The 27,818-nt window shown below is 39.6% G+C and overlaps 1 protein-coding gene across 1 annotated transcript; it reads left to right on the top strand.

Moving 5' to 3' along the window:
- On the top strand, positions 1 to 27,818 carry GFRAL (GDNF family receptor alpha like). The gene is made up of 10 exons (XM_074578348.1): positions 1 to 22; positions 3,227 to 3,361; positions 9,803 to 9,961; positions 11,474 to 11,896; positions 12,591 to 12,647; positions 14,132 to 14,459; positions 16,441 to 16,700; positions 19,718 to 19,816; positions 26,203 to 26,284; positions 27,263 to 27,818. The coding sequence occupies exons 1-10, from the start codon at positions 1 to 3 to the stop codon at positions 27,348 to 27,350; spliced, it is 1,653 nt and encodes a 550-aa protein (XP_074434449.1). The 3' UTR covers positions 27,351 to 27,818.

The raw sequence follows: 27,818 nt of genomic DNA, 5'->3' as shown, positions 1-27,818 counted from the left end.
ATGGCCGCGCTCCTCTGCCTCGGTAAGTGCGGTGGGAGGCGGGGAGGGAGGCAGCCCCCAGCCTCGCCAGGACCCTCGCTTTGCCCCGGCTTCTCCTCTCCTCTCGGCGGGTTCCCCTTGCTTCTTCTCCCGAGGAGCCTCACGGCGGGAGGTCAGAAGGTACCTTGTCGGGGGTTTGCACCGGTGTGCGACCTCCAGGCCCTTCTTCATCCCGGCTCCAGGTAGCGTGTCTGAAGCGAGAGGTAAGGCAGGGTAGTAGAGGCGGCAGCGGCAGCGGCGATAAGAAGTTGAACCAGTGAGGAGATTCACAAATGGGATGCCTTGTCTAAATAAACAGCCACTTGTTTGCTAAGTGGATGGCATTTCGTGCTGGCAGTACTACACAGAGGGCTATTGACATTTACCTTTGGGTTTGAATGGAGAAAAAGGGAAAACCAACAAGGTTGGTACAGAAGGATTTGGTAGAAGAGAACGCAATGAGACAAGTATATTTTAATTTCTTTTATTCTTCTTCCCCCCCTCTACATATTGTATACGTGCTGCTTCTCTCTTTAACATCCCACTACTCTAAACTCATATTTCACCATTAAAATCGTTCTGTAGGTAGTTCTGCCCCAGGTTGTATTAGAATAAAATTGTCCTTTATCACTTTTCAACTATATTCAACTATAGTTTGCCTTTCTCCTTTGGAGCTAGCTATCTTGCTGCTCTTGCCGTTGGATAGAAACCACAGCTTGGTTTCCCATTATTAATTTTTATCTGCCAGATAATAATTCTGCAGACACTAATTCCTCTGTTCCTCAGTTCCCAATCTGCAAAATGAAGGTGCCAGAATGTCCTTTTTTCTCCCCTTTCTACTTTAGACACCAAATTCTTCAGAACAGGCAATTTTACATCTACCCAGAGAATCAATAGACACCTGCTTAAAAATACAGACACCTGTAGAAACCTGAATTTATGTGTCGTCCTGTCAAAATGCATCCCTTTCAAAGTTTTAGCTATAAACTAACTCCTAGATCTCCTTAAGTCTTATAAGTAGAAAACGGTTGCTTCGTACTCCAAACACTAAATAACTAAAGTGAATGACTAAAGTAATATCTGTCAATTTAAGCAATTGTATAAGCTACAGTGCACTGGATTGTAAAATCATATAGGCCAGTTTGTTTCATGTATGCTTGCAACAGTCCTGTGTACTGCTGAGGAAACAAAAGACCCATCCATAACACGCCTTTAGATCTAGAGAAGCCCTTTCTTAGACTAAATTAGCTTCAATCATAAAATATGCCACTCAGCTCTTTATTTTGCAAAAGTATCTCCTCCTTTTTGTGGGCAGAGTTTCCAGGTGGGTTCAAAATAAACACACTCTGAAATAATCCTTACAAAGGAGCAGGAGCTGCTAATTGGCTGCTCAGTCAGTCCTACTTCGACTATTCATTTTCAGCCACTGCTTCTCAAAAGCTGTCTTAACTGGAGGGAGAGAGCACAGGGTCTTTGTGCTGCAGATCCTAATCAGATGTGTAAATCTTCCATTGTAAATCTTACCTACAAAATAGGTAAATGGTCATCCAGCAAAATACCTTTTCTTAAAAAGTTCCTGTTTGTAATTTCTTATTGTCTACTTAGGGTCTTTTTCACTTGTAAAGTATTTGACAACTTTTTTTTTTCTCTGTCATCTGAATAAATAGTAAGTAATTTCACAATTAGAAAGAACTTTTGGAGACAGTCCCAAGACTAAAATGTTGTCATAATGAGATAAAATTTTCCCTATGGATGGGCCAGATGCACATTCCTCAACGTCAAATAGCAGGAGCTGTTTCTATTTATCAGTCTTCCAGGCTGACCGACAGACACAGTCTAATATGCAGAAATATGCACAACTGGCAAAGAATTAGCACCGGCTATAGTAAGCACATGTGGCTTCTTCGGTGTCTCTTAGGCACACTAGATGCTATTGTACTTGTCAGTTATAAAGTATTAAATGTTGCTTCATCTTTAACAATATGGGTCAAGAAAGTGTTCCCTGCGGTAGCACTATTATAACACAGGTAAGCATAATTTCCAGGAGGGATGGCATCACCTCTGAACAGTAGTGGCTCTTTAAGATTGCTAAGAGCAATATTTGATATTTAATTTCTTATTTCACAAATGTGGCATTGGAAACATTTCATTTCTCTGGGTAGGGTCTGGACAAGTCCTGAGAGAGTATTTCATGCCTCTTGCAGATTATGTTTAAGGAATTAAACAGTGCTGGAAATTCTTCAAATTACATATGAACTTTTCTGAACATAAGGAAAAAAAGGGGACTTTGTCTGGGAGATGCTGCGTCCTTCAATACCTAAGGAGAACACTCCCATCAGGTGTTCAGCAGCTAGTTTGATAAGGCCCAAAATCAGTGTTTGAAACTTAATTTTATGGAAAATTAAGACACATAGTTACAAATTAGAGGTTGTGTTACCATGGGAATGTTGATGAAAGAGCTAAACCCCAACTGATTTGTCTTTTCTTAGCAAGGCGAGGCAATTTAATTTTCTACTGATAAGCCAGAGGTGGTGCTGATTTAAAATTGTTTACCTTGAAACCTCCATATCAGTCTTTGGTTTCAGAACTTTTTTATGCAATTAACATGGCCTTTCGGTTCAGTGCACTCAGGGAAGCAGATAAAGACATAAATGCAGGGCTTTCAAGAAATGATGCATCTGTGAAGTAAAAACAAAGAGGGTGAAAAGTATTGTATTATGAAATAAAATCTCATTTATTATCTAGCAGCTGTGTAGCTGTCAAGTCTCTTTCATGTGGTCTATTAATAGGAATTCCTCTCTAGTCTCTAGCTTGATGAAATTGCAGTCCAAATAAAATGCTATTTCCTTTGAATTTTATACTCTCTTCCTTTCTATTATTTATTATGGGTCTCAGAACTGCAGTCATTTCTATATATCTATGGACTGATGTCATATATCACTACCGAGGTAAAAACAATACAAAATAGGCCACACTGCAACTTTGAAAATTTACAATTTAAATTTAATTTTCCAGTTGTGAAACTGAAGAAAAGCTTTTTTTCTGTTAAAAAGTAACTTGGTAGAAAAATTTGAATCTATAGATAAACTACGCTAAATACTGTAGTATATGGTATTTATATATAAAAATTGTTATAAGCTAAGTGTAAATGAAAAAGGTCAGTAAAATATCTATTGTATTAAATAGTCATTATATTCTGTCTTTACAGTGTTGTTCATGTACTTCACAAGTATATCTACTGCCCAGACTACTGACTGTCTGCACTTGAGGGAGCAATGTATAAATGCTGCAAATGGATGTGAGAGCGCCTGGAATGTTCTTGAAGATATCTGCAATATTTCAGGTAATTCTTTTAGGTGCACACAGCTTTATTTTTAATTGATGAATGGTTGCATATTCATAGTTTATCATAATATTGCTGTGGTAACTGAATGAAGTCAGTAAGATTTCAAAGAGAAAATGATGGCAAAAGACAGAGAACTTCTGAAATCCTTGACGATGGCTGATACCATTTTCAGTAACAGTCACACGTTTTCTTCAACAAGGTGATAAATGAAATTTCTGGACTATGAACAAAGTCAGAGCCTGAATCAACTCAAGAAGTCTGAATTCAGCAGAAATTATGCTCCTGTGGGATCCTGTTAAACAAAGCCAGCATGCAGCTGGAAAAAAATTCCAACCTTTCTGTCCATAATTCAGAGTTGATCTGCCTGGAATTTGCATTTGGTCGATCTCACTGTTAGACTTGGGCGATACACTTTCTGGAACATGTGTCTGATGCTCTTCACTTTTTGCGATCTGTTTTACTAATCCAGAGGGGATGTAAAGCAATAAAAATGTCGGTAAATAGAATTTACAGACACTAGTGATGAGACACTGGAACAGGTTGCTCAGGGAAGTTGTGGATGCCCCATCCCTGGAAGTGTTCAAGGCCAGGCTGGATGAGGCTTTGAGCAACCTGGTCTAGTGGGAGGTGTCCCTGACTATAGCAGGGGGTTGGAACTAGATGATCTTTAAGGTCCCTTCCAACACAAACCATTCTGTGATTCTATTATCTCGCACAATACCCAAAACAAGGTAGTAGTTACTTAATTTTCAAATATTGTATTAGAATATGAAACAAATCAAATAAATCATGCCTTAAAGAGAGTTGTGTTGTAGGGAGGCACATTGTATTTATTCAGTGAATTACACCTACATGTCAGAGTGATTCACTTGCAGGGAGTGATGGTACAATAAAGTGCAGGTTACGATGTGACTAAGCCTCCTTGAATTGTTAAACGGATTCTCACATAAATGAAAGCAAAAAATCAGTCTCTGTCTCTGTTTATTGCAGTTCCAAAGCTTGGTGCATCATTTCCAAGTATTTTTCAAGTGGGTAGAAGTAGGACCAGGTATTATAAGTTTGACCTGAAACTCATCCTACTCTCTGTTGTCACTCAGATGAAAATGTTGCTTTCTACAAAAGGCTATTATCTTCTTGAACAAATCTTGGGTATTGGTCACCATCTCTCTCTTTCTTTAAATCCTTCTAAGACCTTGCTGTTAAATGTTGAGTATTCACTTGCCAGGTGCTCTGAATATGGAAGGCAGAAGAGTGTACAGTGTGGTAGTGTCATTAGACCAAGCTAGTAAAGACACCTTCATTGACTGACAAATGTCAAGGCCCTTGATCTGCCAAAGCTACATTAGTACTAGCAAATAAAATGGGCCAGGGACTATTCCCCCAGCAGCATAAACACAATCACTTGCCATTAGCCTAGCCCATGCCTTGGTCGTGTTCATAAATGTAGCCGAGGGTATGTAGGTACATTACTGCCAATGTAATTCCATATGGCAGGTTCTCCATCACTGGGAATCAGAGGTATCTGTATTGCCATGAAAACCTCCCTTCTCCTCATATTGAAACTATTTGAACAGAACCAACCATGTCCTGATGCCATCATCTGTTCTGAGCCTCAACTGCAGCAGAGTTGATAAAGTGAACGTCCCTTTGTCTGTCTTGATGTCAGGACCCCGTCTCACGTTTGGTCTGTGTGGATGGCCGGGCAGCAGAAGATGCCGTCTGACTTCATGGTCAATAACCCATTGCTAAAACATTCACCTGCAGTGTGAACTATCTGAATACCTCTGTCTGTCTGATTTGTTGCAGAGATTTGAACTCAAGTGTCCCAAGTCACAAGGCAGTATTTAAAATAATTAGAGCAGAAAATATTCTGAGGGGTCCTTCTTAGTGTGTCCTGTTCCAGATATGTATCTGTATTGCACAGGATGGCTCAATACTTTTAAGAACAGACAGAGTAAATGAAAAATACATGACAACCTAATGGTTACAAGAGTCCCCAAAGGAAGAGTGTTTCAGCTTATGTTCTATTGAGTTTTTAAATATTTTATGTGAAGTGGAACAGTTTCAAAAGATATGGCTGCTGTTTGAAAAAACATATTAGAATATGGAGTAATTTCAGGCTCAAGACCGTGATCTAAAGATGAGCTCTCTAGAACCAAACCTCTTCCCCAAATCATAAGTTGTTTAATTTGCTTCTTGCACATCATTCCCAAAGTCATTAGCACCAAAACTACTCGACATAAAGATCAGGATTTGTACTGTAGCCTATTCTTCATCATACCCTGCAACCAGATGAAGTGGACCAGCATGATGATGACTTCTGTGGTCTCCCCTTTGGATTTATTACATTGTCCATTATATGCCATTATATGTCCATTATATGCTATTTCCCTCACTTATTGTCCTATGGGCTTATTCACTGATATTAATGATATTTGTAACTGGGTAAGAGTTACTGAAAATAAATTCTTGCTTGTTTGCTTTTGCATCTGTATATTTCCTTAGCCAAGGACTCTCCAGCATTGCAGGGCACTCTGATATTGTGTTGGGTCTAGGACAAATTATTCTAAATGTGCTTATTAGGTGCCATGACCCCAGAGGGTGTAAACCCGCAGTCAGACAGCTGGTAATACCTCTCGGAGTGCCCATAGAAACAGCAAGAGAAAATCTACCAGCAGCATTATTAGTAAGAATAACATTACACTGTCTGTCAAGAGTATTCTACATGTGTAAGACTAAAAACTTCATGGATGAGCTGTAGGAATGGAAAAGGCCCTTCAGTGCTGATCACAAATGTGTTTGTTGGAGGCAATAGTCAATGCGGCAAATATCCCTTTTGCTAGTTTCTTTACGAAAAACCTAACTACAGATGATAATTATGCTGCTTCTCTGTGGTGTGAGTTCAATAACTCACTCCCCCAGGCTGTAACCTCCAAGTTAAATGTATGCATTATCAAGACCTCCATCTTTTGTTCTTCAAGAGCAGGTCTGGGAACACTCTCCAGATGACTACCTAAGTCACTCCTTTCTCTGTCAAACTGTCCATCATTGCTCCCCTACTCCTACAGCAGCATTTTCAGAGTCTCAGTTTATAGTTCTCTGAGTCCAATCCTTCTTCCATTTCTTCTTCTATGCCAAGATACAGTGAAAAAAAAAAAAAAAAAGAGACTGAAAATGTCTATAAGACAGCTTCCAGGTCAGGACGGAAAAGACTGAAATATTTAATTTTGATGGAATCAAAACTTTTCACTTTGAAAATGTCAAAAATGTTTCAGGACCGCAGAATGAAGATTTTAAGGTTTGGGGTTTTCTGGTTTTTTCCTCTTTCACTGAAAAAAAAATAGAAATTTCTGGGTTCTGATTTAACCATGAGTATACATTTTCTTAATTTTTCAGAACTGGGCTCAAAAGAAAAAAAAAAAATCTCAAGTCCCTTAAATATTAAGGAATCACACTTTGAATTAGATTTGGAAGAGTTTATTTTTCTTAGAATCATTGAGGTTGGAAGGGACCTCTGGAGACCCAGTCTAAGCCCCCTGCTCAGGCAGGGTCAACCGCAGGCTATCTTCCAGGACTGTGTCCAGTTGGATTTTGGATATAACTAGAGATGGAGGCACCAAAACTGCTCTGGGCAACCTCTTCCGCTGTTAGACCACTGTCATATTAAAAAGGTTTTTCTGACCTTTAAATGTACTTTCTTGTACTTTAGTTTGTACCTCTTGTCCTCTCACTGGATACCACTGAGGAGTCCATCCCTGCCTTATTCACTCCCCTCCCATCAGGTGTTTATACACACGGATGTGTGTACTGGTACACCCCTGAGCTTTCTCTCCTCCAGGCTGAGCAATCAGGACAGATGCTCCTGTCCATTAATCACACCTATGACACTTTGCAGGAGTCACTCCAGTATGCCCATGTCCCTCTTGTCCTCAGGAGCACAGCTCTGGATGCAGCGCTTCAGACGTGGTCTCACCAGTGCTAGAGGGGAAAATCCGGTACTTTCCTCTGTAGTCTTCAGGTGCAATTCTCACTGAGATGACTGAAGAGCTGGCTGCGCGAGAACAGAGATTATCACCCTGCAAATATCAGCTTCTACTTTGTCATGCTCCTATCTGTGGTCACATGTACATAAATTATGTACATATAAAGAAATCAAATTATGAATAATGCCTGCTAAGCATTAAGTCAGAGAGCATTTTTTGTAAATACCTTGGAAGTGTATGTATAATATATTACCCAGAACTAATCAAATGTAAAGCAACAATAATTGAAAACCAGCAATAAAATATTTCCTTCTGTTCATCACAGCTGAATCAACACAGTGTACAAATAGACCAATACTGATAATAGGTTATTTCTACACAGCTTTCAAGAGGCCAGGCAAGGGACCCCCATAAATTTGATGTGCTTCCTGATTCTGTCTATGCCCTTTGTGTGTTTGCAGCCCCACAACCTACATCTCAGCCCCTGGTTGTCAGCTGCTGTGATTCAGCACAGTCTGTTCACTGCACACGGGACCACTCTGAAAAGAGCCCCTGTACCCGACTCCTAACCACAACTTTTTAGTGTCATGAAGAGAGATGAGCTAGGTGAGGCTACATAAAATACACTAGGATTTGTGTTTCTTATTCTCATACCTCTACTCACCTCCACCAGGTCAGGGTCATGGTTTACTACTAAAAATGCAGAAGGCAAGTTGGAGATGGGGTTGGAGAGATACAGGCAAGCCCAGGGACCATCACCTCCTGCATTGCTGATACAAGAGGTGAAGTGGGAGCAGAGGCTGGGGGCTATAGCTTTTGCTGGACTGCAACATCACCCTGTAGCAGCGCACATTTTAATACGTCCCCAAACCCTCCTTAATGAGCAACAGCAGCTGGAGAATGGGCAATACTGACACTGTCTGAAACGGGATTTTGGGGCAGCAGGATGTGGATGTGCACTCTGGAATAGCCGATACTCATTCCTTCAGGCACAGGCAAAACACACTCTTTCCTCTTGCAGGCCTTCGCCTAGACTGCCTTCCGCTGCTATTTGTGTCAACAACATATAAATGACGTTAAAACTCTAATCACATTAAAGCTTGCCCCTGGTGGCGGTGACACATGGCTGCTAGCTTTGCAGTTTTACTGGAGCCCACGGTCTCTGCTGCTCCACGCTAGTGACTGGGGAAACAGCCAGGCAGGAAGCCAGACATCGCTGTTGACAGGGCAGAGACAATAACAGATGTGCTCGGTAGATTAAAACCCATCCTCGTGCCACCCGGTGACCAGCCTGGATCTTGTGAGCCACATACTCCTTATCTTACATATTCTGAGATACTTAATATCTGTGAGGAGAAGAGAGGCAATGTGCTGGTTTGGGGACCTGCATACCGGTTTTGACAAGGTAGATTGTGGCTTTCACAAAATAAACCTTTCTTAAATGGTATTAAGCTGCTGCGTCTATAAATTTCTTAAGTAACCTGTAACTTTCTTAAGCAATGATAAGTAATGAAATACTTTTAAAACCTTTTAGTCCATAAAGTAGAGGGTTGATTGATTTACCTTTGTACCACAAACTAGGACATGCTCTTTGTTTTTACCATGAATACAAGCAAAATACGTCCTGACAGCTTGTGTGAGTGTCTTTGTCATCGAGTCCAAGCGCACACGCAAGCAATGGGCTTGAAACTGAACTGGGAAGCTAAGGCTTCTGCATTATTATTTTTTTGTGTGTGTGTTAACTGCTCCCTTATTTTTATCATTAAAAAATGAAAAATCAGAATATTCTTGGACTACTTTAAATTTGTTGTCGTTGCCAAACTGAGGCAGTGAAGTAGTTCTACAGGGTAGCAGTCCGCGGGCATACCCAAATGGCCAGGCTCGTGCCACCGTCAGGTGTGTGAGGGACCTGAACCAGAGCTGACATCCCTCGGGATGGGGTTAGCACCACCCTTATCGCGGGGCTGTGCCTGCCCTCCTACGTCCCCGCTCTTACTCCGTTACGTGGCAGTACCTCACCCCGCGCTGTGAATTCCCATCCCTGTGCCGGGCATCTCATTTCTACACAGGACCAAGACGAGTGCCTCAGTGCCTCGGTTCAGGATGTGTCCCCCCACTCCTGTGCACCTTTTTACTTTAGTATCCGTGCCTCCTCTACCTAGAATAAAAGGTGTGAGTTCAAGGTTTTACGTACTTTGGAAATGAGAACAGAAACAGACTTTCTGGCAATGGGTCAGATCAGATAAAGGAGGGCAATATTGTAGCACAACTTTATTATATCCTTCTGAATATTATTTAAAACTTGTAAATTATGACAGGTTTTCAAACAAAACTAGGTTCAAACCATCTTCTCCTGGCAAAACATTTTTTTTGTGTGCTTCAATTGAATTGTTTTATGTAACCATATCCCTTAAGCGTTCATAAACATTAACAACTTTATAATTTTAATGGTAAGTTCTAGGTAATAGATGCAAGGCAGAAGACGTTATTGGATGTAATAGAATCATCCAGGTCCTGGCTGACGAATACCCAGAATTTAAAAACTGTGTCTGCACTACAGATGATTTCTGTAGCATCACGACTTTGCTTGGGAAACAGTGCAGCATTAATAAAGGTAACTAAACATAAAGTTTTAATTATGAAGAGCAAAGATATAACTTTGTAACCCTCATTTTAACTTGCTTCAAGTTTATTTGCATATCTCTCAAACCTGATCATTCCCCAAAAAAATTAGTTTTGTCTTTTCTATGATATTCACTCTCCAACATGCATATGAAAGCAATGCCATATCTGCTTTTGAATAAATAAAAGCAATAAAATGCATGTGAGAAACTCAAATGGTTTCTAAAGGTCTTGCTCAATCTAGTGGAAAGCAAGAGTGAAAATACAATGTTTGTTGGGGACCACTTGTTGCCCCAGGAGGCTTGAGCACTACTGGATCTATGTTAAGTATAGAGAGCCACATCCAGACACCTTGTGAATGTGAATGTGAGTGAATGGGGACGCACAGCTCTGCAGTTGTGTCACACTGTGTTACAGGAGCATCTTCACTACATCTGGGAGATGTTACTGGGTATGGGAAACACATTTACTACCTTTATAAAGCTGTACATATTATATAAAATGCATCCTTTAAAAAATTCTATTGTAATCAATGGGCCCAGCTCCTTTAAATTTATTTTTTATTATTCTAACAACTCTTTTCCCTTCAGAAAGCCTATCTCTATAACTGAGAATTACTTGGTGCATGAAAGGCTTGCAGTTTCAGATCCAGTGTCTCCTGGAGTAACGATTCGCAAAGCTGACATAAGAGAGGTAAAATCAGCCAGTGAATGAGAATCTGGAAAGTGAGCCCCGACGTTGATTCCTGGCACCGACCCATCACTCCCTGCTGGCATCAATCAGTGTACATCATTTCATAGTAGAATATATGGCTTTAATGCAGAGGAAATAATAGCATCCTGATCTGTTACTCCTTGCCCCAGACGAGAAAAGTGGGTATCTAAAACCTGATGCTGATGTCATTGGAACAGTTGCTTTTACTTATAGAAAAATGAAGTAGTTTGTGTCTTTTACTGATTGAGATTACGTTTCTCACCAGTAAATTTGGATGGAGTTACACTAGTATCGGTTTTACCTGCAGATGATAATTTATGGTGTTGGTAAATACTTTCAGAATTAATTCTCCTGTCTAACTTCGATGACTATTTTAGGTAATGAATGAACCATCTTCTGGAACTGCCATACTCTCTTTACAAGTTACGCATTGAATTAAGATGATAATCCATGATATGTCCAATCTCTAGGTGGTTAAAATTATGTGAGATGAATCCCTCTATACAGTAATTTTAGTGAGAGTTTCTCGTATTACTGCTGGCAGCTGAATTGTTAAAGTAGAATGTATTATACAGCTACCAGGACACAGTAAGCATGAGTAAGATTCATTAGTCTACAAGCCTCCAAAATTATTACGTATTTACTTATGGCTCAGAATGAAACTAGGGCTGTTTCGTTCATTTTATTGCATTAAGACAATCATCCTTTTCCTGAATTTGTTTTGAGCTGACCAGTGATGGTGCTCCATCTTCCATTTGATTTGTATCTCTGTTTGTACCTATTTGTACAGAATATTTGGAAACTTCCTCAAGACCAGATACTGAACTGAGTTTTAGGCAACACAGAAACCCCAAACACCAAAGACACCCAGAAGAATTAGAGAATGACTGCAGAATCGCAAAACAAACCTGTCAAGAGGACCCTTACTGCTTTTTAGTGTATAAGAGCTTCCAGCGAGCATGCCGGGCAGACGTGGCGAAATGTAGGCTCCCGATGTTCAACCAGGAGTGTTTGTCAGCGTGGAAAGAACTGAGGAAAACAGTGCTGGGAGAGTGCAAGTGCCCCGAGCCACTTCAGATGAGATGCGTTAAAATATGGCAGGGAATATTTAACAACCCTTGTTTACAATACTCTCAAGAGAACCAAGCTTCAGTAGCTAGTGAAAATGATGGTGATGATGATGATGATGATGGAAATCAGGACACCGACACAGGTTAGTGGTATTCCAGCAGTCTGAATGCTTTCATACGTAACCGTAGTGCACAAGTCTGTAAAAAGGGATTTCTTAATCATCTGCAGTTTAACAGTGTGAACAGGACAGTTTTAGGAGGTTTATTTAGATGCGAATGAATAATCTGATAGCGAAATGATAGCCTGAGTGCAAATACTATTGATCTTCAATGTGTTAATTTGATACAACCTGATCCAAATCAGTCCCTTTTAGTATTACACTGTAACTAGAAACAATATAAGACCAATAACGATAATTTTCTAATAGCAAGACTTGTCTGCCTGCCTTGACTTTAGATCATGACAAGCAGTTAGTTGAGCTTGAAAACCGGGTGCACTGATGAACACATTGAGGCCTCTGGCCTTTATTTATTCTCAAGAAATCTGCATTGAGCAGCTCTAAAAACTCCTCCTGAGCTCACAGGATCTATAATTATGTAAAGTATGTTATCAGAAGCCATTGATAAACTGTGCTTTCACCCCAAAACTTATGAATATATGCATCAGTGATTTTAGAGTTTGTTAACAAGCTGACAGGTCATATTTGGTCAAGCTAATTTGTTTTATTCTTGTTTATTTTTGCTACTGGCACTATGCCAGCAACACAGCCAATACCTCAAAGTTAAAAACTAAGCTAAGACGCAATTTATTACTTCTGCTGTATCTTTTTGTTCTAGACAATATTAGTACAGAAACAAAATTACAGTGGAGTTTATCTGCTCTCTCCAAACAAGGTAAGTCTGATTTACTTGCAAATCCTAATAACTGAATGAATACTTTTCACTCAAATGACTGAAGTGCAGACAGTCAATAGATCCAACACAGAATCACAGAATCAAAGAATACCAGGTGGGAAGGGACCTCAGAGATCATCTGGTCCAAACTCTTTTGGCAAAAGCACAATCTAGACAAGATGGCCCAGCACCCTGTCCATCTGAATCTTAACAGTGTCCAGCATTTGGGAATCCACCAGTTCCCTGGGGAGATTATTACAATGGCTGATTGTTCTCATTTTGAAAAATTTTTCTCTTGTGTGTGATCAAAATGTCCCCAGGAGCAATTTATACCCATTACCCTGCATCTTTTCCATGTGACTCCTTGTAAAAAGGGAGCCTCCATCTTCTTTGTAGCCACCCTTCAAATAGTGGAACATGGTGAGAAGGTCCCTCTAAGCCTTCTTTTCTCAAGGCTGAACAAACCCAGTTCTCAGCCTTTCTTCATATGGCAGGCTTCCTAGTCCTTTGATCATCTTGGTGGCCCTTCTCTGGACCCTTTCCAGCCTGATCATATCTTTTTTGTACAGTGGGGACCAAGACTGAACACAGTATTCCAGGTGTGGCCTGACAAGTGCTGAGTAGAGTGGGATAATGACTTCTTTGTCTCTGCTGGTAATGCCCTTGTTGATGCAACCCAGCATCCTGTCGGTTTTCTTTGTCGCAGCAGCACACTGGTCAATCATGTTGAGCTTGTTGTCCACAGAGCCGCTCCCCAGATGGGTAGATCCCAGTCTGTGCTGCACTCCTGGATTGTGTTTTCCCAGGTGCAAGACCTAATGGTTGTCCTTATTGAACTTCACAAGGTTCTTGTTAGCCCACTCTTCTAGCCAGGTCTTCCTGCAGGGTGGCCCTCCCTTCCAAAGTCTCCACTTCCCCACTCAGTTAGGTGTCATCAGCAAACTTCCTCAGGGTACACTTGATCCCATCATCCAGATCACTTCTGAAGATATTAAATAGCATTGGGCCCAGTATCGATCCCTGGGGGACCCCACATGTGACAGGTTGCCAGTTAGAAAAGGAGCCACTTATCACCACCCTCTGTGTGCGGCCTGTCAGCCAGTTCCCCACCCACCGCACAGACCACTTGTCTAGACCATAACGCATCAGCATATTTTCAGTTAAGCTACTGGGTAGATGAGAATCCAAAAATGTCAGGTAACAATCCTGATCCTGTTAAATTTACAAGATCTCACTTATCTCACTTATTTATCACTTAATCTCACTTATAACTTGGAGAAGGGTTGCTTATGAGGACCAAGCAGTGAAGGGAAAAGTATAAAGGTCACATAACGGGCTTAAAAGAGGCAATGCTGCAAGAGCTGGATCTGTTTTGGGGAGTCACACTTGGTTTTAATGGGAATGTTGCAGGCAGGATGACTACCGATCATCACTTGAGAAAGGTTTTCTTGTGATTTCATTTTAAAAACTGTTATTCTTTTTAGCATACACAGCAAACAGAACCTGTTTGGATGTGAACAAGGAGTGTGTTGAAGATGAAGTATGCAACAAACAGTTGTCCCTGTACCTTAAGGTTTGCTCAGTAAATAAGAAGTGCAACATGGAAGAATGTCAAGCAGCCATAAGGTTCTTCTACCAAAACATGCCTTTTGAAGTGGCCCAAATGATGACATTTTGTGATTGCATCCAGGCTGATGAATCCTGCCACAGAGCCAAAGAACTTCTCCATGGCAAGCCCTGTGCAGTTACTGCAGTTCCACCCCCATCGTGTCTGAATGTAATCCACATGTGCGAAGAGAACGAATTGTGCAGGTAAGAAGAAGAAAGGCCCAGTAATGTGCTTTTGAATAATGATTTGATCAAACAATTTTTATATATATGCCAGATATCTCATCCATAAGAAAATTATTTTCTGCACTGTATCTACTGTATATTATCACTTCTGTTTGACATCTTCACAGATGTCTGCATCAGCTGTGGTAATTCCACAAGTAATTCCATAAGTAAACTGAAAAGATTCATTTTCAGAAAGGTCTGGAATTCAGTGTAGGCTTTTCTTCTACCTGTTTCATGACACTTAACACCATTTCTCCTAGACAAACTACGCTGTTGCATATTTTCATTACCACTTTTTTCAGATGACACCTGCCAGTCCACACCTTTGCCCTTGAGCAGTTTGCTCAAATTGTGCAGCAGACCGAACAAAGTTTGTTTGGCTAAAGTAATTACCTCTTCCACCGCAGAGTCTGACCCTTCGTACCCAACCGCCTTACAGCCAGCTTGGCTTGTTCAGAAAACTTGTCTTATTCTTTGCATCTCAAGTAGACCACCAAGCTCATGAAGAATAACACAATTTTCAGATTTGATTTTATTTTTAGAAAGCATGCAACAGGATTAGCCCATATTCACAGTTGTACTAAGTTGCCACCGTTTGAGGGTGGTCAATTGGCCCACTTTGATTTTCAGTGTAGTCACCTGTTCCCTTGTGAATTAGATCTGAATTTTACCTCAAAGCTCTGCTCAAATTAACCTTCAGTCAACAAATCGAGAGGTCGAGAGAGGCTTTCAGTTCTGTACTGGCTATTCAGATTGACGTCAGTGGAAACTGACCTTTTTTTTGTCAAAAATTGGGCTACAAATGTATGTCTGTGCACGTGCATGTGTACACATGTAATATCATAATGGAGACTTGCTGAATTACCCGTTATTTTGGGAACATTAATGTTTCCTGGCACGGACAATCAGTGGATCTAATTAGCAAAATTAGTCTGTGAATTATGGCTAGCCATATCTATAAATTAGGAGGTGAATAAAAATAATTCCATTAGCACAGAGATGGCAACTGCTTTGAAACCTTTGCTTGTTGTAATGCAAATATTTACAGTAATGTCCTAGCTGGTATTGTAACAGTCCATGCTTTACTATGGGACTTGCTTGTAAGAGTTTCACAATATCAAAAGTAAATTAATAACCTAATTTTATGATTAAGGAAAAAATGTTCCATATGCAACAGTTTACCTTTATCGTCCCCTAACATTTAATGTAGGTGATAAATTGGTTTCTACTTAATATCTACAGATTTCTTAGTTAACTTTTAATAGATGTTTTCTATTGTTATACATAGTGCATTAAAGGCCAATTTTATTCTACCCTACGAGCAAATAAACTGAAATCATTTGGGATTATTGAGCTGGGAAACAAGTTAATTCTTCTCATAATTTTCTCTGCTATCAATTAATCTATAAGGTAAACTGAATTACTTCTAATTTTGTCCTGAGACATTTTGTATTTTGTTAGCATTCAGGGGGAGGAGGGGTTGGCATTGGATGTAGATTATTTTATGATGAAATAAATTGAATATTCATTCTTCCTTCACACTGCCCAACAAACTGATCCACTAGAACAACACCTGGTGTGGTTTCCTTGTGATGACTGGTCTAATTCCTCTGTCCACATTTCTTCTGAGGATCTGAGACTGGTGGTATTCACACGGATTTTTGCTGGACCCTGGAAAAATCTCCACGGGTGCTGATTGGAAGTGCGGTTGCTTTTTTCTCAAAAGCTTTTCCAGTAAAACCAAGTTTTTCCTCAAATTACAATTTTGCAGATTTCTCTCAAACCAATTAAGTGCAAATCAGAGCAGAATTCAGGCCAGCTATCACTGAATATTTGTGATTTTTAAGTCTTAAGTGGTACCTTGGGAAAACTCTCTCTTTGTGATGATCCTCACATGTCCTTTTGTGAAATCAGAGTTTTTAAACTATTGTCGTATACATATTATTTTTTCCACCAGGAAAAAATACACAAATTTTCGGTCAAAGTGTTGGAGGCATGTGACGAAAAAATGCTACGATGATGAAGCTTGTCTTGAAACTTTAATCAAGGATGACATGCCCTGTTCTGCAAACGCTGATTGCAAAGCAGCCTACATCAGCAACTGGGGCACGATGCTGCGGGTGGAGTGCACCTGCCAGAATTTGCCTCCCACGGAGCAGTCTTTGTGCGAGCTCTTCCATCACATGCTCCACAGCAAATCCTGCTTCAGTGAGTTACGTGAGTAACGCATAAAACTTTAAAGAGCAATTAAAGAGTATTAAAATGCGGACTTACACCAAATCTTTACCATAACTTTGCTACCACTGATTTCAGCAAGATTTACATGTGCGGGGTTTTTTTTAATTCAAATCAAAATGTAAATTCCGTGTACAGTTTTTTCTTCTGGTTTTGGGAATTATATTGGTAGTAAACCAAGAAAATTGACTATATGTCCTATTACATGAATTTGCTGGAATAACAATAATAGAGTAAATTCTGGGGTCTAGACTATTACACAGATTAGAAAAGTCCAAAGCCTTCCTGTCATTGGCTTAATGTTGTACTTCGGTACACTGTTTTTACAAATAACATGGCATATTATGTTGTTTTTTCCTTTCTTTTCTTCTTGGAGTCTAAATATTAGTATAGCTTACACATATTTAGCAACCAGACTTCATTCCACAGAAAATTACTTCAATGATTTAAATAGGAACCCTCAAAGAAAATGCTGCTGTGAATGGAGGCTTCAGGAAGTGACCTTCAGTTAAAGCACTGGGATTAACTCGGATAAAATCTATGTAGTTTCTCAGAACCACTAAAGCCATTCATGTGCTAAATCAGCTACTTGTTCTTGTTAAATATAAAAGACCTCACCAAGTCTTTGTTTAAGAGAGAATTGTTAATGCAATGAAGGACAAGACGAGAGCAGATATTAATGTTTTACTCTGAATCAGGAGTGTGCCTTCGAAGCAAATCCCCTGTTTGTCCCCACTTATTGTGCTGTGGGTCACATCACAGGGTGGTTCCTGGACTCCTGCAGCCTAAAATTGAACCTGAAGGTCCATCTGCCGCTTCTGCAATGCTCCAGCTACATCCAGGCACCTGTTCCATGGGCCAGATTAAAGATCAAAGTACCCTCTTCTCCTCAAATCTCTGATCTATCACACCAACTATTTTGCTATATAAATCCTCTTAGGATATACTACTATGCCAGTCATCTTCTATATGAGAATATATATATTCTCAACCTAGCTTGAGAGAGGTAACTATATCTAAAGATTTCAATGAAAAGCCATGACTTTTTCTTAGTTCCATCTGATGGACTGTCTTTTAAAAACATGTATGAATTTCATGCATGCATTTCATTCAATGAATTAGCCAATGTTTAGTTTTAACAGCCAAAATGTTACCACTTATAAGGGTGCAATTTTTTTCTTGTCACAAAGTCTACCCAGAAATTAAAATCAAGTTGCTGAATCACTGCCCTTAAGCTTAGTTAATCACTAGTAAAATTCAGACTCTGAGAAAAGATTAAATTTATATAACTACTCCCCTGGAAAAGTGATACCATAACACACTTAGATTTGAGACTACTGGCAATGATTTTTCCAATAAATGTTATTTATTTGTTTGCTTGCTTTATGTCTGCATTTAATGGTCCAAATGAGGGATCACGTCATTGCGTTAGTTATTCTTTACCTACAACGCAAAAAGATGACCCTTGTGTCATAATAATCAAATAATTGCTCATGAGCTTTTGCCATTCCCTGAAGCAGTCTCAGGATAAAATGTTGTGGGGTTTTTGTGATGGAAACTTCCTTAACCTAATTGGGACTGAAGAACAGAAGCCTGCTTGCTCCTGTGGTGCAACAAATTCCTGCTAGTTAAACAAAAACAGTTCGGGGATCCTGGGCCTTTGGCTGAGTAAAGGTTTGGCCCCTACTCTACAGAACATTTGCAGTCTTGTGAATCTTGCTTTTGATTTTTAGATGTCTAGTTGTACTGCAGCTACGCTGAAGAGAGAGATGATTATGGGTTCGATTGTAAGGCACAGTGCTAAGTGCCAGTATCTGCATGGCATTTCAGAGACGTGGAGTGAATGAGTGCTCTGTTGCAGACCCCATCCAACCCTTTCTGCTAACGCGTTCATCTGCCCTGAGTGTGAACTTTGGATAACTTTCATTCTTGCAGTGGTGACGATTTTTAACCTTGAAGTTTTTCTGAATAGACAAATACCCAGGGCTAGCAAAAAGGATCTCTGCCTCTAGAACTGCTGTGAATGGACCCACAAAGTGGTGTTTACACCATCACATCTTCCTACTCTTCTGTAGCACTGCCTGGCTACGAGTGTTTGCTCTTGGGACTGTGCTTACAAGATTAAAGCTTGCTGCAGACTCAATAAAAGGCAAGAACTGTCAGTAACTGGCTGCTACATGAGACAGAAGCACGGCGTGGATCAGTGCCAATGTAGGATCAGTGTCACAACAGGAATAAGCAAAAATGCCAGTGACAGAAAGTAAAAACCTAAGTTTCCAAAATATTTGAACTCTGGGTTGTATTTTTGGATCTCAGAGAAAAAATACATTTCAAGGAGATTTAGTCCATTGCTATTTAGACAACGTTTCAGGCTGCAAACATGAACCTTTGTCATATTGGTTTAATTCCTCTAGGGAATAAAAATTTCTCAGCTTACGGTTCCTGTGAGTGACCATGCATAGTCCTGTATGGTTTAGCCTCGTGGTCTGTAAACTATTCTACTTAGGTAAACATTTTATTTTTCATTTCAACAGAAGACGTGTATTTTCAGATACATTCATGAAATCATGCCCACTAAGAGGACAGGCCTTTGTGAAAGAGTTGATTGAGGTCTAGCAATTCATTTGGAGAATAAGCTCTGCCTTTTGGAAAGGGCTTCAAACTACTACACATTTCTCATCACTTTGTTTGGTGGGCCCAACTCTTTTGGTAGGCCTATTTCTAAAATAGTTTATGTGAAAAGAGAATTCAAGCTGTTTTGAGGCAGAGAGTATTTTAAAAGCATGCTTATCCCTCATAAAACAAGCTACAGGGGAGGCTTAACTGAGATGTCAAAGGAAGAACTGTCATTCGCTCACTCATTTTGTTCATCGAGCATCAGTAAACAATATTTTTAAATAGCTGCCTTTATAAATTCTGCCACTCTTATCAAAACACAAAACAGCAATATTTGCTTAAATTATTTTATTAAAGTAATATATTGAATTTTCAATATTCAGGTCAAATTCCCATTAAGAAGAAAGGTTTTCATTGGGTAAACACAGAAATGCCGGGAGAAAAGCTTTCCAGAGCACAGTTCCATTCTTCTTCAATTAATGGTGAGTTTGGGCAAACCACTCCATGATTTTAATAGAAGTACTCTTGAAATTTCCCTCTTGTATCATAGAGAACACTAAAGGTTGGGTCCCTTGGGTGGGTCCATGCGAGTGAGCTCTACCTGTTGCTCCCCCGTTCAACAAAATGTGGAAAAATCTCTCTACCTGTTTGGCTTGGCTTATATAACCACCAAATAAAGATAATGAGACTGAACATATTTCTCTGATAAGTGGTTTTGAAATAGATGTTTCACAATCACTATATTATAATTGGAGAAAATTAAGCTATTAAGCCTGCCAGAGCCTGACTCGCCGTACAGTCATGAGAGTAGTAGTCATAATGTGTAATACAAATTATTAGCTTTGATGTCACACCTACTTCTCTCCTCTCTCTCTTGACTTTTTGTGCCGGGGTAGTTACAACAACGAAATTGGGAAGCCACAGTAAGTGGTCTGAGAAGGGGCTTGTGTTACAGTCCATCAGACTTTACCTCCTCACGCAGCAGAAGGGCACGCAATTGCGGATCGTGATATCCCATGGGCTGAAGAGCTGCATCTGGTTTTATTTCCATGCATTTACAGTAAGCAATTAAGTGACATAAAGTTAAAGGATATTGAATTAATATACAATTTTTCTCATGGTTGAAATAATATTAGTTCTAAATTTCCTTTTGAAGGACCCCATTACAGAGTGAGAACACTAAAGAGCTTAATGCACAGATATCAACTCTAATGAGAATGACCTGTTCTACCTTGTGTTGGGCAGATTACAATACTCCAGACATTACTACAAATTAGTTCCCAGAACTGTTCATACTGAGCACCTTTAACAGTGAAAAAATAATTCAAGCTCTGTATGCAGTACAAACTGAAGGGACTTCATCCTCTCCATCCTTTAACTATTGCTGAAGTGGCAACCTGGGATGGATAACAATAGATTCAAGGGAATGGGATTCCTGAGACCTCTATGTGAATAATTAAGCATTCAGCTGTAATTTTAGCATTACAATTACTTAAGAATTATGCACGCCATCCAAGTGCTCTGTGTAGCCAGAGAAGAAAGTCAGGGGCCCTCGGAGTAAGATTAATCCCACCTTTTCAGACTGTCTTTGCTGGAAGTGTTGGCTTCTTTTTCCCAACTACAGAGGGAGCCTGAATCTCTAGCTGGAACGAGACTCTAGTGGTTAAATAATGCAAGTTATAATGCAAGAAACTCTGCTCTAAGTGAGAAAATGTAAAATGTGAGATATTTCACCCCTGTGGCTAGGTCTAACTGCAGACCCTTTCAGTGGGTAAATGTATTATCCATTTCCCTCAGAGATTCAGATAAATGTTTGCAAAAAGCAGCCTGCACCCAGTTAATTCTGTTCGCATTGAAGTCTGAATACTTTCCAAAAACCTGTCCTTGAACTCTTAACAGAATTTTGGATGGCTTTAGAAAAATAAAAAGAATGCTGACCAGCCTAAACCATACAATAAAATATTCCTTCTGTTGGAGCTGTCATATACACTAGATGGGAACTCTCTGAGCTATAAATGTCTCATAGGAAGCCAGGTCAAGGAGGAGAATCTGATTCAGGATATCTACCTGATGATAAAAACCATATTGCAAATTGTTTCATAAATCCCACTGCCAAAAATCTAACCCGGTATCCTAGATTCATATGCTAGTAAATGTGCATTACTCAGGCTGCAAAGGGAGCTATCATCTTTACAAAATATTTATCTTAACTGAAATCAAATCCCAAGAAGAATCCCAGGGTGCAGAGGCAAAACGGTTAAATTATCAAATATGTCCTTTTGTGCATGTGAAGATATTTGAAGATATTTGCTTCTTGGCTATTTTCTGCTTGGAAAGCAGGAGATATGGGTTGCTGATGTCTTGTCCCTACATCAAAATCTCAGAAGAATCCTTCGTTAGCTTGTCATTGAAAGATGCAAGCATGTCTTTCACCAATTTAAACTAATGACTGTCTACAGATGAACGTGCTCGGAAGAAACTCAGTATTTCTTCAACTTTTTCTTAATTTTATAATTCAAAAAAACACTGTTCAAACCCAGTAAAATTTCTCCATCCTATTTAGTGGCACTGCAAATTATGACACTAGATAAGATTGGTTTTAATAAAGGGAGTCTTTCATAATAAATAATAAATCTAAACATATATACATATATTCGCATATACTTGCAAATAAAGATAGCTCTGTTCAGTTGGAAGAATATTATTCCAGCTTTTGGTGTAACCATATGATTGCGTGAAAATCTTGACTGGATTTACACTCTTTCACATACCCAGGAGGGTACAGGTCAACCCAGTCGTCTGTGGGCTGATACAACCTCGTTAACGAGATGTGATGTGGGCAGAGTCCTAACCACATAAAAGCTAATGAGACTTTTGCTGTAAGCTTAGATGGGGCCAGAATTTTATAGCACTTTGGAAACAACATCAAAAAGTGAGAAATCAAACAAAAAATCTCCAAACTTCAAAAATGTTATTATTGCTTACCTAGTTATGCACTTTCAGCCTGGTTTTGACTTTATCCTATGCAAATTATCTCCATGATTTTACAGATCCACATAATTCAAAAGATTGCTTCCCACACTTTAATTTCAAAAATGATTCATGTGTGAAGATAAACAGTTGCTTTCATCAGCAGAGTGCTTTGGAGCTTAAGTATTTTTGCCTGGAAGAGAAGGCTAGAAATACAGCACTCTTATCCTGTTCTTGTGAGATACAATAAAATTGGGCTTGACCCAAAACTGTTGAAATTAATCTCATTTTGTCTTAAATTGTAGACTTATATTTCCTACTGAGGAGTTTTTGCCGTGCAGAGAATCTAGATAAACAAGTAATTGGCAGGGTTTATCTATAATTATACCAGCTGCTGTGGGAACTGAGATTAGTTCAGCTCCAGTGACTTTAATTTGTAAGGTATGAAACATTGTCAATCTGATTGTTCTATAAATGTAGCAAAAAGCCTGTGACAAGCTGTGGGTAGCTAAGAAACCTCTGAGCACCAGCCGGAATTAATCTGTCTGATGAATATTCACAGCCATTTCATTATGTATACATAAGCAGGTAGATTTACACAAGAGTGTAATCTCACTAATTGTTCCAGCTGCTGAGCCCACAGCTATCCTCTACCAAACTTCACCACTGGAAATGTCCATGTGTCTGTGTAGACAGCTCCAGCTAGTGCTTCAGTGGTACCTGCCGCTCCAGCCATCGCGTCCCTGAGGTTTGCAGCCCATCCAAGGAAGGGCAAGACATGCATCACGCAGCTGCGGTGGTCCTGCTATAGGCCTGCCCCGTGGTGAGAAGGTCCACAAGCTTCTCATGACTGCAGGCCACCTCTGTGGGACAGAGCAGACCTCCCAGTGCCTCGCAGCCCTTCCCTTTGCAATGGAAGTGACTGCTCTCCACTTTTGTCGATTCACTTTCTACAAGACCGAGCTGGAAACATCTCGTATTTTAGCCAAAGTCTTTAGACACCGCGTGTGCCTTTCTTTCTCCATGGAACATGTAGGTATTTGTATCCTTTTCCCCATCTAGTCAGAGAACCCAAACCAGATTTGCTCTTCTGTACCTCAGTTGAAAAGAATTGCTGAAATAGGGACAGCTGTTTCTTAGAAGAGTAATGACATAGGCAATACATTTTTTACCATTTCTGCTAAGAACAGGAAATTATTCTAACTTTTAAATACGTTTTTAATGCTTGTGATGGATCTATCTGCTCTCCAGAGCAGGTTGGACAGTCGGACTCGATGATCCTAAAGGTCTTTTCCAACCTAAATGATTCTACAATTCCGTGATTCTGTGATCCCAGTGAACTGTGAATGCGCACACAGCATGAGACCTAAGGTTGTTTACCGATCCGTAACTACAAACCTGCCTAATTTCAGTCAGTACTTTTATTGTTCCTTCAGGGCACTGGTTTTTCAGCCTTAACTTGTTGATAGTTAGGTCATGTTCAGATGATCAATACCATGTATACAGAGATCAAAATGGGATAATACAGCCCGTTATGTCATACAGGAATTGAAACGTGGATTCTGGTAGTTTTCATGGGCAACATTTGGACGAACAGAGCCAAAATTTCATATCTATATTTCTTAACTCCCCCAGCACTATTTCACATTTCAAGAACTGATTGGATATAGATTCATGGTGAAAATTTCCATAAAATATCTTCTGGATTTTTGAAGAAGAGCAGAGTGCCTATCAAGAAACACGCACCCCAATGACATTTGAAAGGGAAGATGAATAAGCACATTCAAGCAGTTACAACAAAAATAAAATACAAAATGAAGAATTAACTCTCCAGCCACAAAACTGTGCCCTCTCCTAGCTTTACGAATTCTCTCAGTTCTTAGAAGCTAGGAGAAAATATGGGGTTTCATGCATGTTCTCATCATTAACATCTTTCTTGTGTTCCCAATAGAACTGAAAATGTGATAATCAACATCTCTTTTACCAGCAATTACTTCACCAAAACCATAGCATTTTATAAGATTTCGACAAAAAGTAGAACATTTTTATTTCATTTTATCATTTCAGAGTGTTTTATCAAAATAAAACACTTTTTCCAATGTTATTTAAAAAAATATTATGTTGTTTTGGTGAAATTATATTAGCCCACTTTTAACTATGCATGACCGTTACTCCTAATAATTTTCCTAGTCTTGTGATAAGTTATGTACTTTTAAAATCTCTATTTGCCTTAAATATGTGTGAACCTCACTTTCCACTTCAAAAATGTTGGAAACTTTTGCCCCTGCAACTGCTTCTGCAGTTCTAAAAAGTATTTAATAAATGACTGAGTGTACAATTAAGATTCAGAAACTGCAAAAAAAACCCCAAAATTATTCTTTTCCTAAAACTCAGGATCTTAAAAGAAATGTTGTACCTCGAGAGGAGGAGCAACTGCTGATCCATTTTTAATGTATGATATTAGGGGTCCTGCACTGGGACCTTGCCCCTCTTCCTTCAAAAATTCACCACATGAAATATCCTTCAGTAGCTTGCTACATTAGGTGGTATGTTCATTCTGTCCAACTTGTGATGGTTCAATCATTGGTTTCATTTTTCTTTTATTGGAAAACTTGACTTTTTGATAGCTTTTTGAGAAAAAGTGAGTGGCACCCTGCAATAAAGACCAGGCAGGTCCAACCCCCTGCTCAGCTCTTGCCCATGTCTTGCCTCGTTGTAGAACAGATATTCACTCTCTCTTACTGGACCTGCTCCAGTATCCATACCGCCTGCGTTTGCGTTACACTATACGCTAGATACATTGCATATATGTAGCGCAGACAGAATGTCTCATTTAGGGTCTGTGTGTGCATATGTACGACCAAACAAACAGAACATACGATAACTGATTCAGAGACCAGAACTTGGCCTTCTCACAGCCCAGGTAAGTGGCCCAGTGATGGGGCCGGGACTCCATCTCTTCCTCGGTGAATGTCGCACTGACTATGTAAGGTGGAGCAGCTTGGGAACAGCTAAGGCTCTCTGCATGTAAGTTCCTATACAAACAAAACTTATTTAATTGTATAAACATGACAGAATCAGTGCAACAGGAAAGTAACAGAAGGGTCTCACGTTTTATGCTTGCGGCTCTGGATTTGAGTCGTTTTGCCAAGTCATCTAAGGTCCACACCTCTCCATCCCAGGTTCAGGGTTTACGTTACATTCTCAACTGAAACTTTTCCTTCAGAATATTTGATCAAAAACCGATGGATTCACTCCTCCAGGAAAAATAAGTTTCCCCTTATTTGGAAAACAGAAGTTGAAACAACTCCCAGTTTTTCAACAGTTGGAATTTTTAGCACGTAAACTGCCTAAGTGACTTTTTGGTGAGAAGCCTAAGAGAAAGAGGAAACTCCATGGGCACGGGGCCCAGAAACACAGTGTTAGATCCCATTTTACTTTAATTTGATTCTAGATCAAGTACTGCTGCACAGTGCGATTTGGTAATATGCGAAAAAGGAAAAGAGGTCTAGCAGGTAAGTAAGAGCCACGTCTCCTCTGATACACAGAATAAAATTAACACCTTAAAATCCATGGGGAGAATACTCCAAAATACAAATCGGAGTAACAAGCTGTTCCCCTGGAGTAGACTAAAAGGTAGTGCTACACATAGGAAGTGCTATTGGAGCTGGTATTTACTGAAAGGAGTCTAAAAATTATTTTGCACCAACTGGTGCAGGCAGAATTATTCCTACCCTTGGCATACCATCTAGGTTTTTTTCCTCCTTTTAATTACTTATGCGAGAATTGATAGCTAATTTAGCTTACGTAAGTAGGCATTCGACTTCAGATCTCAAATATGATTCTGATTACTGAAGAAGTAAATGTTTCATGTCTGCTTTCTATTTTTCACTTGTAGGTGAAACAGTCTACGTTATTGCCTATTCCTCCTGCATAGTTCTCATCCTAGGAATAGTCCTGTTGACTCTCCTAAAGATCAGGTAATTCGATAGGGATATTAATCATTGGTTCTAGGAAATTGGAAAAGCAGAAAATAAAATGTTTTGACTTAGCTGAGAGGTTGGCACTGCGATTGTCTTTAAAAAACAGTCCAGCGTGCCCCACTGATGGAAAGAACTGACATTGCGGGTGTCAGCAGGGAGGAGTGAAATACGATGCGTATCTACAATGCCCCCCATTCATGCCGAGATCCCAGGCTTCAGGAGGTTTCATTTCCTGTCCCATGGCAGGAGAAGGTGAAATCTGAATTCAAAAATTCTGTGAGGCTACCTTCCCAGCCCTGTAGCAGGCAGAGGTAATGCAGAAAGGAAATGAGAATATTCAGCATTATAACATATTTAGAAACCAAACCGTGAATGCTGCTATTGTAGTTAATATTCTTGCCAAATGCCATTTTTGCTGATAGGATTCTGTAAACAGTCCCCCACACACAGCATGGGAAACTGCCCCTACACCAGTGCTTGGTAAGAAAACAGAAATGTGCATTCACTTAGTCAAACGAACATGGCCTTCTCTTAAATGATACATTTTCTTGGACCAAATTAAATGGCCAGATTTCAAGAATTACACTGTCAGATGATAGGTAACAGAGCATGATGTAGCAGGAGCTATATATAGTGGGAGGGATATTGAGTCAAATTTCATTATTAAATTCAGAGGCAGATCAAAGAGGAATCATGCAGAAAAATGCAAAAGGCAAGTCAAGGATATATGGGAACAGAGGCTTTCTCTTTAGCTTTGCAGTTAAAGGAATATCAGCATATAAATAAAACTCAGATTTAAAGAATACAGGGGATGGAAGAAAGAACAGTACATTAATAACGGTGAAGGGAATTATTTTATACCACAGTGTTCATCATAAAAAGAGGGGAATTTTGCCACTGATTTCAATTAAGCCAAAGTTCAAACCAAAAGCTGTATAGTTTATTGTTAAATACATGCACATTCTTTGTTTTCAGAGCCTGCAGAACAAAACATGAGTCAAGAAGTCCCTCGCCAGACCATTCTTCTGAAACATTTATGGTCCATTATAAAAGTCACAGATGAGCTGCTCGGTTGCTTATGCTTTTTAAGGCTATTCTTGAAAGCCGGCCTGTTGTACATATGCGATAATAAAATATATATTAGAAAGACTACTATAAATTATGGAATTTTGTAGTTGAGCATACAAAAGATTTTTATATTTATTAACACATATTAAACCTTTCACAAGCTAAAAAAAAAAAAAAAAAAAAAAAAGTAGAATTTACTCTCTCTCATTTGTGTAGATTCACAGATCTGTCCCAAGCTGCACAATTCCCGTATCTTTAGATGCACATGGCAACGGTATAAATGCTGTATCAGCATGAATCCGCCTAGCAGCGGCAATCTTTGAAACCCACCCTTCTGATCTGAACTCATCTGGCGGAAAGGAAAAAAATCCACTCAGAAACATTTGAGAGAGCTGTTAAAAAGGACATATGGGGTAGTTTTGTACACGAGGTTCCCAGTACCTAATGCCGTATGTGTAAGGCA

The sequence above is a fragment of the Larus michahellis genome, chromosome 3, assembly GCF_964199755.1.
Source record: "Larus michahellis chromosome 3, bLarMic1.1, whole genome shotgun sequence".
Lineage (NCBI taxonomy): Eukaryota > Metazoa > Chordata > Aves > Charadriiformes > Laridae > Larus > Larus michahellis.
This window is presented reverse-complemented; position numbering and strand designations above follow the sequence as displayed.

Bases quoted from the DNA above. Each gene is read 5' to 3' on its own strand.
- GFRAL (XM_074578348.1), top strand. From the start codon at position 1: ATGGCCGCGCTCCTCTGCCTCG. The intron at 9,962-11,473 runs GTAACTAAACAT...CTATTTGTACAG, and splicing joins ACAGTGCAGCATTAATAAAG to AATATTTGGAAACTTCCTCA. The intron at 12,648-14,131 runs GTAAGTCTGATT...TATTCTTTTTAG, and splicing joins ATCTGCTCTCTCCAAACAAG to CATACACAGCAAACAGAACC.